The sequence below is a fragment of the Typopeltis vanoorti genome, chromosome 3 (assembly GCF_054136105.1).
Source record: "Typopeltis vanoorti isolate ZY-2024b chromosome 3, IOZ_Tvanoo_1.0, whole genome shotgun sequence".
Classification (NCBI taxonomy): domain Eukaryota; kingdom Metazoa; phylum Arthropoda; class Arachnida; order Uropygi; family Thelyphonidae; genus Typopeltis; species Typopeltis vanoorti.
Window position 1 is genome coordinate 163851316 of NC_143551.1, and position 16690 is coordinate 163868005.

The window sequence follows — 16690 nt, forward strand, 5'->3', positions numbered from 1 at the left end:
AGTACAATATGAGTCTACTTGTCCCTGCTCATGGCAGATGCATTAATCTTATATTATTTCCAACTTTGGACTTAGTCATAAAGTTTAATGACAACCATTCTGCTTGTAAATTAGAGATGCCAAAAAGTTATATTCTTGGTTTCACCCTTTATCCAAGTGTAAGCGAACAAAGTTTGCACATGGACCATAATGCAATGCACATATCTTTATGTACATGTATAATGCTATGCATTATGGAAAGGGCCACTACCGAGAATGGTTTTGACCTTTATTGAGGTCTTATCAGTGGGAGCCAGACCCAGGAGTGATGCCAAGGTTGAATAGTATGAATGGAAAAACTTTCAGCAGCTGTCTCTGATCCAGAGTATTTTAGTAATAAGGTATGACACATTTTGACTACTTGTACATGTTAATATAACTTCTGCATTACTTCAACCTTGGTATTACTTTCGGGTCTGGCTTCCACCAATGAAACTTCCATAAGTTGAAACCAATCGGGATAGTGGCCCTTTTCATAATGCATAGCATTATACATGTCCATAAGGATATGTGCATTGCATTATGGGATACTAAAGCAATTGATGTGAAGTCATCTCTATATACAAGTAGCCCAATCGTTAAGTGCCTTCATGTGCAAACTTGGTTTGCTTACACTTGGATAAAGGATAAAACCAGGAATATGACTTCTTAGCATCTTTCATTTATAGTATAAGCAAGTGGAAAAACTTTCAACAACCACTCCATCTGCTGTACAATAACATCTTTTTGGTGGTAATTTTTTTATTTTTTTATTTTTTTTGTAAAAATGACCATCAAGTGAAAAAGGAGTTCTTTTAGTGGTGTGGAAAAGAAACAGACCATCGAATCATAAATGAAAGTGAAAATAGCATATGTAGCAATTTCCAGCTTATGACCTTTTCGAATTACAATGGATCATCAGAACGAAACCCCATCATAAGTCAAGGACTGACTGTAGAAATTTATTTATGATGTGATGAGGTAGGGATTGTGACCGGGGACCCAAACATGTGGCATCCTTTAAGGATGATCCCTTTTATATTTGTTTTTCTTTTATAAATTATAGTATTGCATAATAGATTTTCTGAAGTTTAATTTGAATTGCATTAGACTGAAAAGATTTTAAACAAAATCCTAAATTTTCTAGATTCTTAGTTGTCTTATGCCAGTGGAAGAATTAGATGAAAAAGATATTATCCTTGAAATGACAGCAGGTGTAGGTGGACAAGAAGCCATGCTATTTGCGAAGGAAATTTTTGATATGTACTGCAGTTATGCAGAATTTAAGGGATGGCATTGCACTGTTTTGCACTTGCAAAAATCTGATTTAGGTATGTTTATATGTAAAATGTTCTGTTGCTGATTTCTTTCAGAAATTTCATATATATTCATATTCAGATTTCTGTAGCTGTTACATTTATTCATGTCGAAGTTTATTTTGTGCAGAAAAAAATAAAAATAAAATAACTGTTTGACTGGTCACATTCAATGTCTCTTCTTTCACAAAAAATCCCTTACTCTCAGTAATGCACAAATCACCAGACAAGATCAGATATCTCTGCTTGGACTAACACTTACCTCCCATCTTTCCTGGCACAAGCACTTTGCATCAGCCGCTTCCTCAGCATCCAAAAAACTAGGCATTCTCTTTAATTGAAAATGCTATTTTAAGTTAAACCCAATTAATAGTTTTCTCAGCATCCAAAAAACTAAGTATTTCTCTTTCATTGAAGATGCTATTTTACACCCAACTCCCTAGAATATAACCATGTTTAGAATAGTGCTCACATGTTTAGGATGGAGCACCTAAATCTTCTCTACAAATTCCTAATGCTTTCTAGAGGAGAGCAATTCCTCATGCAGTGTTTCAGATGTCTGTCTTTTCTACAGCTACTTCAATGGTCATTGTTCCACTAAACTAGCAACCATCATTCCTCCACTTTCTGTTGTGCTTGTTAATATAAGAGCAGCAACTGGTGGCAATGTCATCATATTTGTTAAAAAAAAATGCTCAGATGCAATTACCAGATTGAACACTCTCGAACCCCCTAGTATATTCCATCACATGCTGTTTCAGGTAATTATCCCTTAGTAACTGCATAAATTCCATTTCTTCCTCTGATGTGTCCTCTCCTCCTTTCAATCTATGTTCCCAAAGTTGAAATTGCCCATAATAATTACTTGTCCTCCACTCATTGAGATTACTTGCCAATGCATGCCATTTCCATCATCTCTCCCATCCCCTGGTCTATAGCAGCATCCAACTGTATATTTTGTTCTGCTGGCCTAAATCTCACACCAGATAGCCTCAGATGTGCTATTTTCGCTGGCCTGCAGTTGAACTTCTATTCTTTGGTTGTAATTCATTGGCTATCATCAATAACACTCCTCCCCCATTCTCTTCTCTCTATCCTTCCTGAATACACTGTTCTTCTTCTTCTTCTCTCTTCCATCCTCTATGTGGATGATGAAGCCGATTGAACTCTTTCCATTTCTGTCTGTCCCTGGAGAGTTTGAACAATTCTGTCCAGTTTGGTTTAGCTTGTTGTGATTTGGATTTCAGGTCCTCTCTTATTTTGTATATCCATCTAATTCTGGGCTGCCCTTTGGATCTTTTACCTCCCCATAATTGTATACAGGGCTTTAGTTGGTAACCTTTCTGTGTCCATTCTGGTCACATGGCCAAACCATTGTAGTCTTCTTTCTTGGATTTTGTCTATTATTATTATTTATTGTTTTAGTCATTTTCTTATGTCTTCGTCTCTTAGTCTATCCAGCAGAGATATTCCAGGTGATCTTCTTAGCCAACCCATTTCAGTAGTTAATAATTTTTTCTCTTCATTGAGATTCCAGCATTCACTTCCATAGAGAAGTATTGGGAGGACCGTTGTCTCATAAATTCTTACTTTTGTTACTTGTTTGCTATCGCTTGACTTCCATATTTTATTTAGTCATCCAAAATTTTGGGATGCTTGACTGATTTGTCTGTTTATATCTTTTGTAATTTCACCTTTTTACTCAATTACTCTCTGACATAGGTGAAGTTTTCTACCTGCTTTAGATTCTTATCAATTTTAATTTTCAGATTAGTGTTTCTTTTTCCTATTTGCATAATTTTTGTTTTGTCTATATTTAGGTTTAATCCAAATTTTATACCTGCCTTTATTTTATCCAAAATTTATTGTAAATCTTCCATGCTTGCAAGTAATGCAATGTCATCTGCAAATTTTAAATTTGTTATATTTTTTTCCCATATATATAGATTTCATAGTCTTCTTTGTTTAAGGCCTTTCTGGTTGCTTCTTTCAATAAGATTGAACAGGTCCAGTGACAGATTGCATCCCTGTCTTACCCCACTCTCTGTGTGGAACCAGTTGGTTTAGTCCTCCCATTCATACTGCACTTTCAGATTTCTCTTATAGATACCTTAAAATTTTTATAGTTTTGTTCGGAATTCCAAATTCTTTCATAGTTTCCCATAATTCTCTTCTATGGATTGAATCAAATGCCTGACGATAGTCTATGAAATTTATATAGCAACTTTGGTTGTACTCTGGCATCTTTTATATTAGCTGTCTTAAGATAAATAATTGATCAGTTGTGTTTCATCCTGGTCTGAAACCTGCTTGTTCTTCTCCTAATGCTGGTTCTATATATGGCTTAATTTGTTTTTGGAGTACTTTCATAAAAACTTTACTTGGAATACTGAGGAGGCTAATGTCTATGTAATTATTGCATTCTGTTTTATATCTTTTTTTTTTTTTTTTTAATATGAGTTATAACTGTTGAAAGTTTATTTTTCACTTGGTTAGAGTATAATAAATTTGGTTTAATCCTTTATCCAAGTGTCCTGAAGATACTCTCAGGCGCAAACTTTGTTTTCTCACACTTGGATAAAGGATTAAACTAAATTTATTATAGTTATAACTGATTTTGGTCCAATCAGTAAGTATTGCATCATTTTTGTAGATCCTTTCAAATGAAGTTTTTAATAGTTTCAAAAGTTGTTCCATTCTTTCTTTTAAGAATTTTGCACATATTTGATCAATACCAGGTGCTTTCCTAGTTTTAAGTTTATCTGCTGTATGCTATTATTTCTTTGGTAAAGATATTTATTTCCTCTTCCATTTCAGTGGCTGGAATAATAATATCCTGAGAGCTGTTTTTATTATATATATGTCTAAAGTATTCTTCTCACCTGGCCATTCTTTTTGTTTTATTTTCACTTAGTTGTCCGTCTTTGTTTTTGATCATTATCATTTTTGTTGTCTGTGTATTACTAATTTGATCTATTTGTTTATATAATCCATAGCTTCTCTGCCATTTTGCATTTTTCTTCTAACCAGTTATTCTTGTCTCATTTCTCAGGTTAATCTATTATATTAATTTCTGTTATAGTTCTGTTTTAATTTCATGCTTTTCCTTTGGTCACTTAACCTTTTCACTTCATTTGAGATGCAATCCTTTTTCCTTTCTCTTTCTCTATAACCTGTTGTATTTTCTGCTGATTTTAATAGTATTTCATTTAATTTGCACCAGTTTAAATAAACAATTTGAACCAATGTTTATATTCTGTTTTGGCAGTTCTTCAGGTTTCTAGTTGATATTTTTTTAGAATATTATCGTATTATAGTTTATTTACATTCAATTTCCTTTTGACTCTAAAAGTGCTTTCAGATTTTAACTTTATTCTTACGTTTGCTAGCACTAGTTTATGGTCTGATCCACAGTCTGCAGCAAGGATCTGCAATTTAGGACACTTAATTTCCATCTTTGGTTTACAATAATATAGTTGATCATATTCTTGGTTTGTCTATCTTGTGATATCCATGTCCATTTTCTTTGGGGTTTTGGTTGTTTAAAGAGTGTTGGTTATTGTTTGTCTATTATTTGAGCAGAAGTTTAGCAGTCTTTCACCATGTTCATTACTTTCTCCATACCCAAACTGTCTGATTATTCTTGGCCAGGTATCCCAGTCTTTGCGTACTTCAGTGTTTAATTAGGAGGTCTTGACTTGATGTCTGCTGTACTGTTTTTTGCAGATCTATATTTGCTGCAAAACTGGGGAGAGCAATGCACAGTCAGGCTGATATTGCATGAATGGGCAGGTAAGTGGAACTATCAGTTCAATGTTGCCAAGTGTAAGGTTTTGAGATTTGGCAAGCAACAATGGGATGCAAAGTATAAACTACGCAGCGAACCTTTAACAGAAGTAGAGGAGATGAGAGATCTAGGAGTGATGGCAGACAAGGACCTGAAATTCATGGGCCACATTGCACAAGTTGTGAAGACATCACATCGAATAATGGCAATGATGCAGAGAACCCTGACATGCAGAAATGGAGAGGTTATGATTCCATTGTATAAGGCCTTGATCAGGCCTCATGGATTATTGTGCACAGATTTGGTCTCCGGGTTTTCATGGTGAAGAGGATATGTTGGAAAGGGTACAGAGAAGATTCACAAAGGTAGTCAGTGGTCTTTGGAATGTGGAGTACAAGGACAGATTGAGAGAATGTAAGTTGCAAAGCCTTATCATCATTCCAATCCTGATATGTACTCCCACACGGTGTACAGGATGTTATGATAGTGCTACATAAAAAAGTTTACATCATTACTAACTTCATATTGACAATTTTCTTCCAAATTAAACTGTTAATTATCTGATCTGATCTTCCTTTCGGTTGTTTCTGGCCATAGGTGACTTTGTAGCATTGCCCACAAAGTATTCCTGGTGAGATTTTTACAGGTTAGTTCACCATTGCTTTCCCCCAATCCCCCAATTTTATCCAGGCTCAGGACTAGCATATGGCTGGGGCGTATTAATGACTGTAATCCATGTGTGTTCATGAGGCCGATTTGACTGTTCTGAGGCACAAAAAAACCTGCGTTTCCAGGTAAAAAAAAAACCCTACCTCCATATGAGACAGGCTAGCTTACCTTTCATCGAAAGAGACCAGTAAAGGTTCCTCACGTCACTGATGGGAATTGAACCTACATCTTTCCGACCAAAGGGCTTTGTCTGTACTGACTGAGCTACGGAGGCCCCTGTTAACTATCAGGACTCCAATGTTTTCAGGATCTTGTAAGGCAGTTATTACTTTATCACTCTGCCTAGATCTGGGTCTTTTTTGTCCTGTCATCCTGGCAATAAACACTTGTTTTGTTAAATTTTTTAATCCCATTCTGTTGGTGATCAGTTCAGCTCACACATTCCTCATTGTTAACAATATCAAAGTTCCTTTGTAATGTCCTCATTTTTAATGTGATTTTGCCATCTGTTCGCTTCCCAAATCTTTCTCAGAACTGCCATATATTTGGTTGCAGTCTTTGATCAGATGTTTTATTTCAAACCTAACCCTGACATCTGTAAGTTAAAATCAGTTTGAACAGTGCCTTGTATACAGCTAGTTTAGTGATTTGACCAATTTTTCTCGTATTCCATATAAATTTATTCAGTAATATCAGCTTTACTAATTTGGTTGTCTAATTCCATATTTAATTTGCTATCTTCACTAGAAACATCAATTGCACCCTGAAATATTGTTCTATAGGTTCTTCATTTAGGATGCAATTGATGTTTTCAAAGTTTCTGTCTATTTTCTTAGTCTTGATTTTTACATTGCTGATTTTTGTACCAATTTAGTTAGGGAAACCTGCAGAGTTTCACCGAATATATTTAGGCGTATAATAATATCATCTTCATGAAGTAAAGAGTTGAGATTAACATCTCTAATTTTGATATCATGTTTAATGCAACTTTCCTACATAATATGATCCATATCGATGATTAATAACAATGGAGATAATGTACAATATTTTCTCACATCTTATTTAGCATTGAACTATCTCCCTGTACCTCCTTTGATTCTAACTGCTGACTTAAAACTCATATGTAGACTATGTATTGCTCAAAATAATATACCATTTGTGGCATATAATTGTAATGTTTTGAATAGCTTTTCTTTTGGCACCTTTTGATATGTATTTTCCACATATCAAGATCCTTGTTGTATTCCCATGATTTCTTGACTATTTGTCTTAAAGTTCCTTCAGGTGAAAATCTGATCTTGACAACCTCTAGTTGGCCTGAACCAACTTTGTTCTTCTGCTGTTTTTCTCTTCCACAATTTCACTTAGACTTTATGTATGCTTCCATCAGTCTTATCAGGAACACTCAGTAGGGAAATTTCTGTGTAATTCTGGCATTCAGATTTAATTCCTTTTTCTCTTCTCCAATCATCTGGAATTTGCATAGAACTGGTTTACCTCATTATTTTAGCATTCCTGGTTGAATAATATCTATTTCAGCTGCTTTTTTCCATTTCGTGTTTTCATTTCATTTCAGGTTTTTAATGGCTTTTTTCCCTACCTTAAGTATTGATATTTAGGATAAAAGGAGAGCAAGAGCAACTGTAGAAATGATTGTTATGTGGTATAGCAGGCAGGAGAATGAAAGAAAAAGTGAATGGGGAAAAGTATATGAAAGTGTGAGAAACTGGAAATAAAGAGAAGTTGCGTATGGAGATTCGATGATAAGAAGTATACTGAATGAGAAAGTGACAAAAGCATGTTTCCCAGGTGAAGATCAAGGATCTTAGTGAAGATGTTAGTTTGCAGAAGAGAGAAGTGATTGTTATGACAGGAACAAATGATTTGAATGAAAGAAATATATGCAATGAGAGAAGATATGAAAAAGTTGTTGAAAGAAGTAAAAATTGCGAGTTTGCTGCACAATCCTCTCATTGACTAATGAGAGGATTGTGGAGGAAGAATAGTGTGCAGTTTATAGATGTATAGAACATATTTGATGGAGACAAAAGGACTTATATATTACTTAAGCAAAGGGGATATTAGATCCAGCATTATTCCTTGGCATCCCTTTGGAATGCCGAGGAATGTATTCCCGCAAGCTCTCTGGTCAACTTACAAAACGTTCATAGTTTCTACATTCGGCTTTGAAATAATACTGGATGTAATATCCACTTTGCTTATGTAAATTTGCATCGCCAAACTGAAGACTTTTGGCTCTTTATTTTAGTAAGGACTTATATATGCCTGGAAAACTGTATTTGAGTGGTTCTGGAGTTAGATGTTTGGAGAAAGTGTTGTTTAGAGAGTATGGAAGTGCAAAACCAGGGAAACTAGAGATATTGGGGGAATGAAGCACGTGTCTGGCTACCCCTGTAATAAATGACTGTGTGTACAAAAATGATTATGCAATGTTGAATGCGATTTCACAGATTTCTGATTCAAATAGGTTGGTAATGACAGCACAAGGGTAATTGTGAGTATAAAGGGGATGTTGAAATGTACATGCAGGCTAGAAATATATCAGTAATAAGGGAGAGGTGTTTTTGGCATTGGTCAGCCCGACTAGTCAAAACTGTAGGCATCATTGAGACTTGGCTGACAGAAAATGATATACAGGGTGATCAAAATTAATGTAAGCCTGTTGCCTGTTTAAGGACTTGTGAGTGCCATCCAGTGATCCGAATGCTGTGAAACTTTGCAGGAATATATTGTGCATAATACAGAAGCAATATCTGAGAAAAAAGTTCCAAAATTCACCACCAGGGGTGTTGTACAGTAGCAAACATATTAATCTGGGCACTCACGTTTTAAAGGAAAACTTATAATTTTGCAAGAAAATAAGTATAAAAATTAAACTCCAACTTTACCTAATAATTTATATGTGCTCCTCTGTTCCTAAGTTCATTAATTTGCTTAGGCATGGAATCTACTAATGTAGAACACATTTTTCTTATTTCTGCATCTTGAAACCATGCGTTTATAATTAACTGTATTAAGTAACTGTATTATAGTTATTTTCCAAGTCTATTTTTCACTATGACCCACAAATTTTCTGTGGGTTAATGTTAGAAGAGTTATCTGGCCACTGAAGCAATTGGATTTTGTGATTTTTGAGGAACTCTTTCACTTTCCTTGAAGTGTGGCATGGAGCAAGATCCTGTTGGAAGATGAGTTCTTTGTCTTTCTGGATCTGTGTGATGACCACTCTTTTTTCCAGTATTTTTATGTTTTAGTCACTTTTCATCATACCATCAACAGGCAAAAGTAATTCTGGAGCATCATGTGTAAAACAACTCCAGAGCATCTTTTTAGCTGGGTGTTTAGGAGCTTGTTGAAGGTGAGCGAGAAGATTCTTCTCAGCCTTTGATTTGCGAACATAGGGTACATACTCTCCTTTGACAAAGAAATGGCTATCATCTGACAATATGACCTTCTTTGACTTCTCAACAGTACAATCTTTGTACATTTTTGCCCACTGGAGCCTCTTTTCTGCATAACCTTCATCAGCAGTTGTTTCTTTTTTGTCTGTGTGGCAGTCCTCCCTGTTTCCAACAATCTTTGACAGACTGTCATGTCAGAAACATTAATCCCACTAGCTGTTCAAGTCTCTATTTAAGTCTACATTAAACAATCTTGGATTCATAAGGCATATTCCGGTGATTGGACCACATTTTTTTTTATTAAGCTAAAAGCACAATAAAGAAATAAAACTCAACAAGTTTCGTAAGTCATTTGACCTACATCTTCAGGGGTAACAGAAAAAAACTGTTACATAAGGAAATTTAAAGAAGCTGCCAACATGCTTAGAATTCCAACACAATGCAATAAAAACCAAGGCTTAATTCTACACCAAGTTTGGTCAGCTTTGATAAAAAATATACCTCAGTCAGACCTCGGACATTATGATCATGAACAACAGAACGTGGCATCATCCAGCATTGTTTAAACTTAGCACTCCTTTGAATCTGCATTCTGATTTTTTAATTTTATAAACAGTCAGATGGCTACAACTGTATAGTATGAACTACTAATTTCTCTTTTTTGTTGTTTTAACTTTCAGTTACCTTTTACCCCTGAAGATGTAAGTCAAATGACTTACGAAACTTGTTGGGTTTTATTTCTTTATTGTGCTTTTAGCTTAATAAAAAAAATGTAGTCCAATTACCAAAATATGCCTTATGAACTTCTAAACCACAGAAACCTCCACTTACAATCTTGGATTCATTATGCTTTTCCTAACTAGTAAACAATCTCGAGTAAGTGTAGTTCCTTTTTCACCCACATTTCCCTTTTCTATCAGAGAAAAGGTACCTGTCTCCCTAAACCTCTTTAAAAGCGCATTAACAGTACCCAAAACAGCACCAAACTCATTGGCAATTTGTCTTTGAATCATGGATCTGTGTTGAAAATGAGTACATATTTTTGAATGCATTCTTGGAGATGTATCCATTTTTATATCCACACAAAATGAATAAAACACTATGAATGTCAACTTGTTTACACTATTAAAAATGCACAACACTATTAATAAACATCATAGAAGACAGTTAAAACAAGCGGCACTCAGCCAAAATCAAAAATACTAAACCAAAACTATTGTAAACTGAAACAAAAACCAACCCAAAACTTGATGAAAATGTGGCTTTTTCAGATTAAATTGTTCACTACTGTAAATACCAAATGTGTGGAATTTGCACATCACACAATTCGGCAGGTGCCAAGATGGTCTAAAAAGATGGACCTGGGATTTTTCCCTTTCTTCTGGTTGTTGATGCCATTCACAGTGATAACACTAACCTTGCTCCAATGTGGGGCAACGTTAGTGTTATTCTGAGTGCTGTTGTTGCACTCAGAATTTTGTCACCTACAAATGCTGATGAGGTCCATTATCTCCATTTGCTCCAATGGATGATTAGTTGTTTTGAAGAAACAGGAGTTAAATCACAATAATTCACAACAAGTGAATGAAGTGGCTACTGTCATTGTGGAGCATGCCATGAATAACAACGTTGGTTCCTGTAGTGCACATACTGTATTAACCACGCTACTGGCCAAGACGTCTATAGACATCTAGGTTATCCATGGATGCAAAGTGCATATTAAAATTATAATACCATTGATATTACATTGAAATATATGATGGATACGAAGTGTATGAGGATGCGTATTTGATCCATAATGGCTGGTAAGGTGGTTAAGACACATGGATGTGCCTTACACAACTGTCTGGAAAATTATATGGAAGATTCTGCATTTCTACCCATTCAAGATAACTGTGACACAATAGTTGCAAACACAGGACTTTGAAATTTGACTGACATTCATTTTAACATTCCTTGCTCAAATGTGGTGGAGTTGGATGTTGCATGATTGTCGGTGATTTTGTGGGGGAGATTAGGCTCACTTTCACCTGAACAGAGCTCTGAATACCCACAGTTGCCAAGTATAGGCTATGTAAAACTCACATGCAATCCAACAGATTCCTTTGCATTCACCCTAAGTTAGTCTGGTGCAGTTTCAGCTTTGTTTATCATTGGACTGTTCTTCTCCGAGGACATTCACAAGTTCTGTCACCTGCTCAGTTATGGCTGAGAGGTATCGCAATATTATAAAAAAATTTTGTTGTGCTACAGCACAGCAGCACCTGCGCATAGATTTTCATCATTTTCATCATGCATGAAAATGACAGCCACAGTCATTTTCATGCATGATGCAGACCCTTCCAACCATCAATCAATCTGTACAGGAGGTTCTCTGAAAACATTTCACAGAAGCAAGAGCAATGCATTTCCCACTTGATCTGACCCTCTGTGACTTCTGGCTATGGGGATGATAGATAGTTTATCGGGATCAAACTCAAAGATAGAGTTTATCGGGATCATCCTGATTGCTTCCCAACACGGAAAGACAACATAATGCAGCATTTGTGCAACAACAGTCCCAACCAACTGCATTTTGCTCGTGAACACACTTTGCAAAAGATGCAGTTTATGGCATACTGGGAAGGGTAACACATTAAACAGTACAGCCCATGAACGCATAATGGCAGTGAATATAACTGTGTTATTTATGCTTGTGTCACTTTCCTCCTTCTTACACACACAGAAAAATTACATCTACATTCAGTACATGATGCAGCACCCCTGGTGGTGCATTTGGGAACTTTTTTTTTTCTTGGATATCTTTCCACATGAACATAATGTATTCCTGTAAAATTTCGCAGCATTTGGATTGCTGGGGTGGTGCTCCACAAGGCCTTAAAGAAGGATACTTTAATTTTCTTCTCCTTGTAGTTACAGGTATAGAATGTAAAGAGTATTATATTATATTATATATATTGTCTTTTCAGAGAGGATAGAGGATATAAGCCAGCAGGTGGGGTATTGCCAATGATAGCTGAAGAACTAGGAGGGAGGTCTGAAAAGTTCTCGGCCTCAACCATAGATGGCAACACTATTGGCACGATTTTTTTTTTTTTTCTAAGTTGGTTCATCTGTCATAAGCATCCATGTGAAATTGCAAGTCATTCTATCAAGTAGTTTGTTTTATACAGCTGTCTGAAGCAAGAGTGTTATCGTTATCCCTTGAAATGGATAAAATTTAGTATCGTGCAGTTATAAAATTCTTTGTAAAAGAAGGTTTAACAGCAAAAGAAATTCATTCAAAGTTCATAAAAGCCTATGAGCACGTTTCTCCTTCGTTTTCAACCATTAAGAAATGAGCTGCCGATTTTAAACGTGGTCGTACCAGTCTTGAAGATGATCCACGTAAAGGACGTCCAAAAAGTGTAACAACACCAGATATCATTGATCAAGTTCACGATATGGTACTGGATGACTGGCGAGTCAAAGTTTGTGAAATTGCTGAGACTATAGGCATTTCAAAAGAACGTGTGGGATATATTTTGCGTGAAGAATTGCAAATGAAAAAGCTTTGCCCAAGATGGGTGCTGCACTTGCTCACAATAGATCAAAAATGCACTCACATGAAAATCTCTGAACAGTGCTCGGAGCATTTTAACAAGAATAAAACTGATTTTGTGCATCGATTTATTACTATAGATGACACTTGGATTCACCGTTACACACCAGAATCCAAACAGCAGACAGAAGCTGGTTGTTCAGCACCAAAGAAGACAAAGTTGGTTCCCTCAGCAGAAAGGTCATGACATCGGTGTTTTGGGATGCTAAAGGCATTTTGTTTATTATTTATCTCGAGAAGAGTAAAACAATAACTGGGGAATATTATTCTGATCTCTTAACCAGACTAGATGAAAAAATTCGTGAGAAAAGACCAGGTTTCCAGAAGAAAAAAATCATCTTTCATCAGGACAATGCACCTGCCCACAAAGGTGTTTTGGCAATGGGAAAATTGGATCGGCACTATGCATTGTGAACATCCACCCTATTCCCCAGATTTGGCTCTCTCTGACTTCTATCTCTTAAGGCTAAAGTGGGGTATTTTGTAGACCTTACTGAGAACCACTACAAGGATGGGATAATGGTCCTGGAGCATCGCTGGAATAAATGTATTAGTCTTAAGGGAGATTATGTTGAAAAATAAAAATAATTTTGAAATTATCAATTTGTTTTTTCATTATAATAAATTTAGTTTATTCCTTTATCCAAGTGTAAGCAAACAAAGTTTGCACCTGAAAATATCTTCAGGACTGAGGTAAGGTGGTGTAACTCCAAGCAAAGGTGGACCAAGCTCTCATCATTCGTTGTCTCAGTATCTCCCATAATGCAAAGCACATCTCCTTGCGGACATGTATACTGCTATACATTAAGGGAAGGGCCACTACCCAGACCGGTTTCGTCCTTTATTGAGGTCTCGTCAGTGGGAGGCAGATCCAAACATGGAGATACTAAGGCAGAAGTAATAGGAGAGGTCATATTTACCTACACAAGTTGCCGACAGGTGTACCACCTTATTATTGAATTACTCTGGATTTAGAGAAAAATGTTGGAAGTTAGGCCTAAAACTTTTCAGGCCACCCTTGTACAACCAACAAAATTAGAAGATAAAGAAGATTTTAGGTCTGGAGGAAGATGTTTCACTTGAGGCTGTCTGGTGTGATATAGAGACCAGTAAGATAAAATATATTGTTGATTGCTATAGACCACTGGGTCCACAGGAAGATGTAGAAACCATGAATAAGCAGATACGCATTAGGCATGCTAACCGAGTAATTAGTATGGGAGACTTCAACTGTGAGGACATAGATTGGAGGTAGAAATGGGGGAATGGCAATATGAAAGTAGAATCTTACTTAAAACAACATTCTGTAGAAGAGACCAGGGATTTAAGAGTGTTGAATTAGGTTTTTTTTTTTATTATTATCTGTCTGCGCGGTTAGCCTAGTGGCTATGCGCTTCGCAACCATATGCCTGGGGAAGGAGTGTCCTAGGTTCGATTCCCGTCGGTGACGTGAGGAGCTGAAGGATCTTCCTCAGCCATAGCCAAGTTAGCCAGTCTTGGGCGTGGACAGCAGGTTTTTTCCCCCAGTTTATTCTGGGGTTTTTCATCCCGCAAAAGCAGGCAAACTGGCCTTGAGAACTCAACACTACAGGCCATAGGATACACCGGGGCATAAGGCTGACCACCTTATCCTGTAAACGGAGTGAGGTCCGATAATCAATGGACCCTCGACACCGCAAGGTAAAAGAGGGGTATAAGGAAGATAAGATGAGATTATTATCTGATCCACACATGAAAGGCCACAAGACCTATATTACATTAGTGTACTATAGGTCTTCTGTGTGGGCAGGAGGAATATAGAGGAAAGGTGTAATCTGTTCACATTTTGTGAAAAGATGAGGGTTGTAATCTTTGGGGAAGGCAGAGTGGGTGAGACTGTTTCAAAGAGCAGAAGTAGATGGAATGAAAGAGGAGGCAGGGAAGTTGATTTGATGAGGTTTCAAGATGGACTGTAAAAGGGTGTTGATTAGCAGTGGGTCTTGTTTTAATGATTTTGGAGGAGAGTGGAGGAATAATAGTGGCCAATTCAGCAGAGCAATGTTCATGAAAGTATCTGTAGAAGAGGCACGAGGCTGAAACTGAATGTCTGTGAGAGAGAGAATAAAGTGGATGTGCAAGAGACAGAAAGAAGGATCATTAATTAGTTGGATTGCCCTCTTCTGGATAGAATCAAGCAATTTTAGAGAGGAATTTGGTGCATCACCCCAAATATGGGAGCAGTATTCCATGGCTGGGCAGATTTGGGCTTTGTATAGACTTAGCAGCTATGAAGGTGTCTTTTGCACAAGTGTCTTGCGTGAAAAAGTACACCAGGTTTTTGGAGGTTTCAGAATCTATAGTTGAAATGGTTGTGCCAGGAAACATCAGAGGTACTGATCAGTCCAAAAAGAAGTAATAGCATCAGAGAATATAACCAAGGTAGACACTTTGCCTCGAGCTGGAGAAAGTAATCATGCAGTCTTGTTCTGGGAAGTTGACAAACATGGAATTCTCTCTCAAGAAAGGGTTTATGTTAAACTGTAAAGCTGGTCATTATGACAGACTTAAGAGTCATCTTGGAACAGTGCCATGGCTTTTTCTATGTTCTCTTAGAGCACATGCTGATTTTCTAGGAATTTTTAATATGATTTCTTCTTTTTTGTGACTGTCTCTTTCTCTTGCTGAGTTCAGTGTGGAGTTCTCATTTTTCTATCCTTAGACACAACTTTGCCACATGCCTCTGGCTTAATCTGTGTCTCCTTCAGAGTTTGCCACTGAGTTTCCAAGGATTTTTTTTTTTCAAGCTCTTTCAATTTTTCTTGAATAATATTTGTATTTTTAGTAATCTGTTGATATTCTTCTTAAAGAGCTGGAGTTGGAGTCTTTACTCCTTGAAGTATTTTATGGGAAAGGCTGTTCCACAGAACTGTGGTAGATGGAATAAAAGATGACTAGGAGTAATAGGTTTGGTGAGTCTGCAGTTCAGCTGTAAAAGTATATTGGGTAGCTGATGCTTGTGTTTTTGTAGGTTTAGCAGAAATTGGAAGAATAATGGATGCTAGTGCTGCTTGAACAGTGAAAATATCATAGTAGAGGCACAATGTGGAAACTGATCATCTATGAGACAGTAGCTGAAGAGAGTCTGTAAGAGAGGGGTCATTGATAAATCCAGCTACTCCCTTCTAGGCTGCATCAAGAATTTTTAGAAAAGTCTTATGTGCATTCTCAGATGTAAGAGAAGCATTCAAAGGTTAGGTAGATTAAGATTTTTTAGAATCAGCAACTGTACACAAGAGAAGTTTATTTATTTATTTATTCATATGGAGTTTCCTCCCTTTTCTCCCCCATCTCTATTGGGGTGAGTTGAGCCCCTCATGGGGGTGTTAAGTATTGATGGCTGTAGATCTGTGTGTTCATGGGGCCTGCTTGCGGGATGAAAAACCCCAGATAAACTGGGGGGAAAAACCCTGCTGTCCTGCCTTAAGCAAAAAAAGTATGCCTAGTTTATTGGAAGCTGAAGAGTCTATAGAAATGATGTGATTTTGCTAGGAAGACTAGGGGGGTAAGAGTCAGTCCAAGAAGAGAGAGATCTGGTCTTGACTATTGTGTATCATCAAAAGTAAGTGGAAAAGAACTGAGCTGTTTTTTTACAGTAAAACCGGCAAAATTGTTTTGGGAGCATCAAAGGTGACTATGTTGTTGTTATCCATTGAAGATGGTGTGAGGATCAGTGTGTGGAGAACTTGTTAAAATGACTTGAAATTTGAGATGTTTGAGTATTGCAAGGTCTATCAGATGAGCAGAGAGCTATCGTCATCAAAACTGTGAATAGGGTTTGAGGTCACTCAGAGCATATTATTTATTTTTTTATAAGTAAGAGAGTTTATGAAATAACAGT

At 36.7% G+C, this 16690-nt stretch overlaps 1 protein-coding gene across 3 annotated transcripts in view; it reads left to right on the plus strand.

Annotated features, from left to right (window-relative positions):
- The window catches only part of mRF1 (mitochondrial translation release factor 1), a 159453-nt gene that overhangs the window by 70699 nt on the left and 72064 nt on the right, over positions 1–16690 (plus strand). For all 3 annotated transcript variants that reach the window (XM_090416175.1, XM_090416176.1, XM_090416177.1), the window contains exon 3: positions 1166–1349. In XM_090416175.1, the coding sequence (XP_090272301.1) occupies positions 1166–1349 (184 nt within the window). The remainder of the gene's footprint in view (positions 1–1165; positions 1350–16690) is intronic.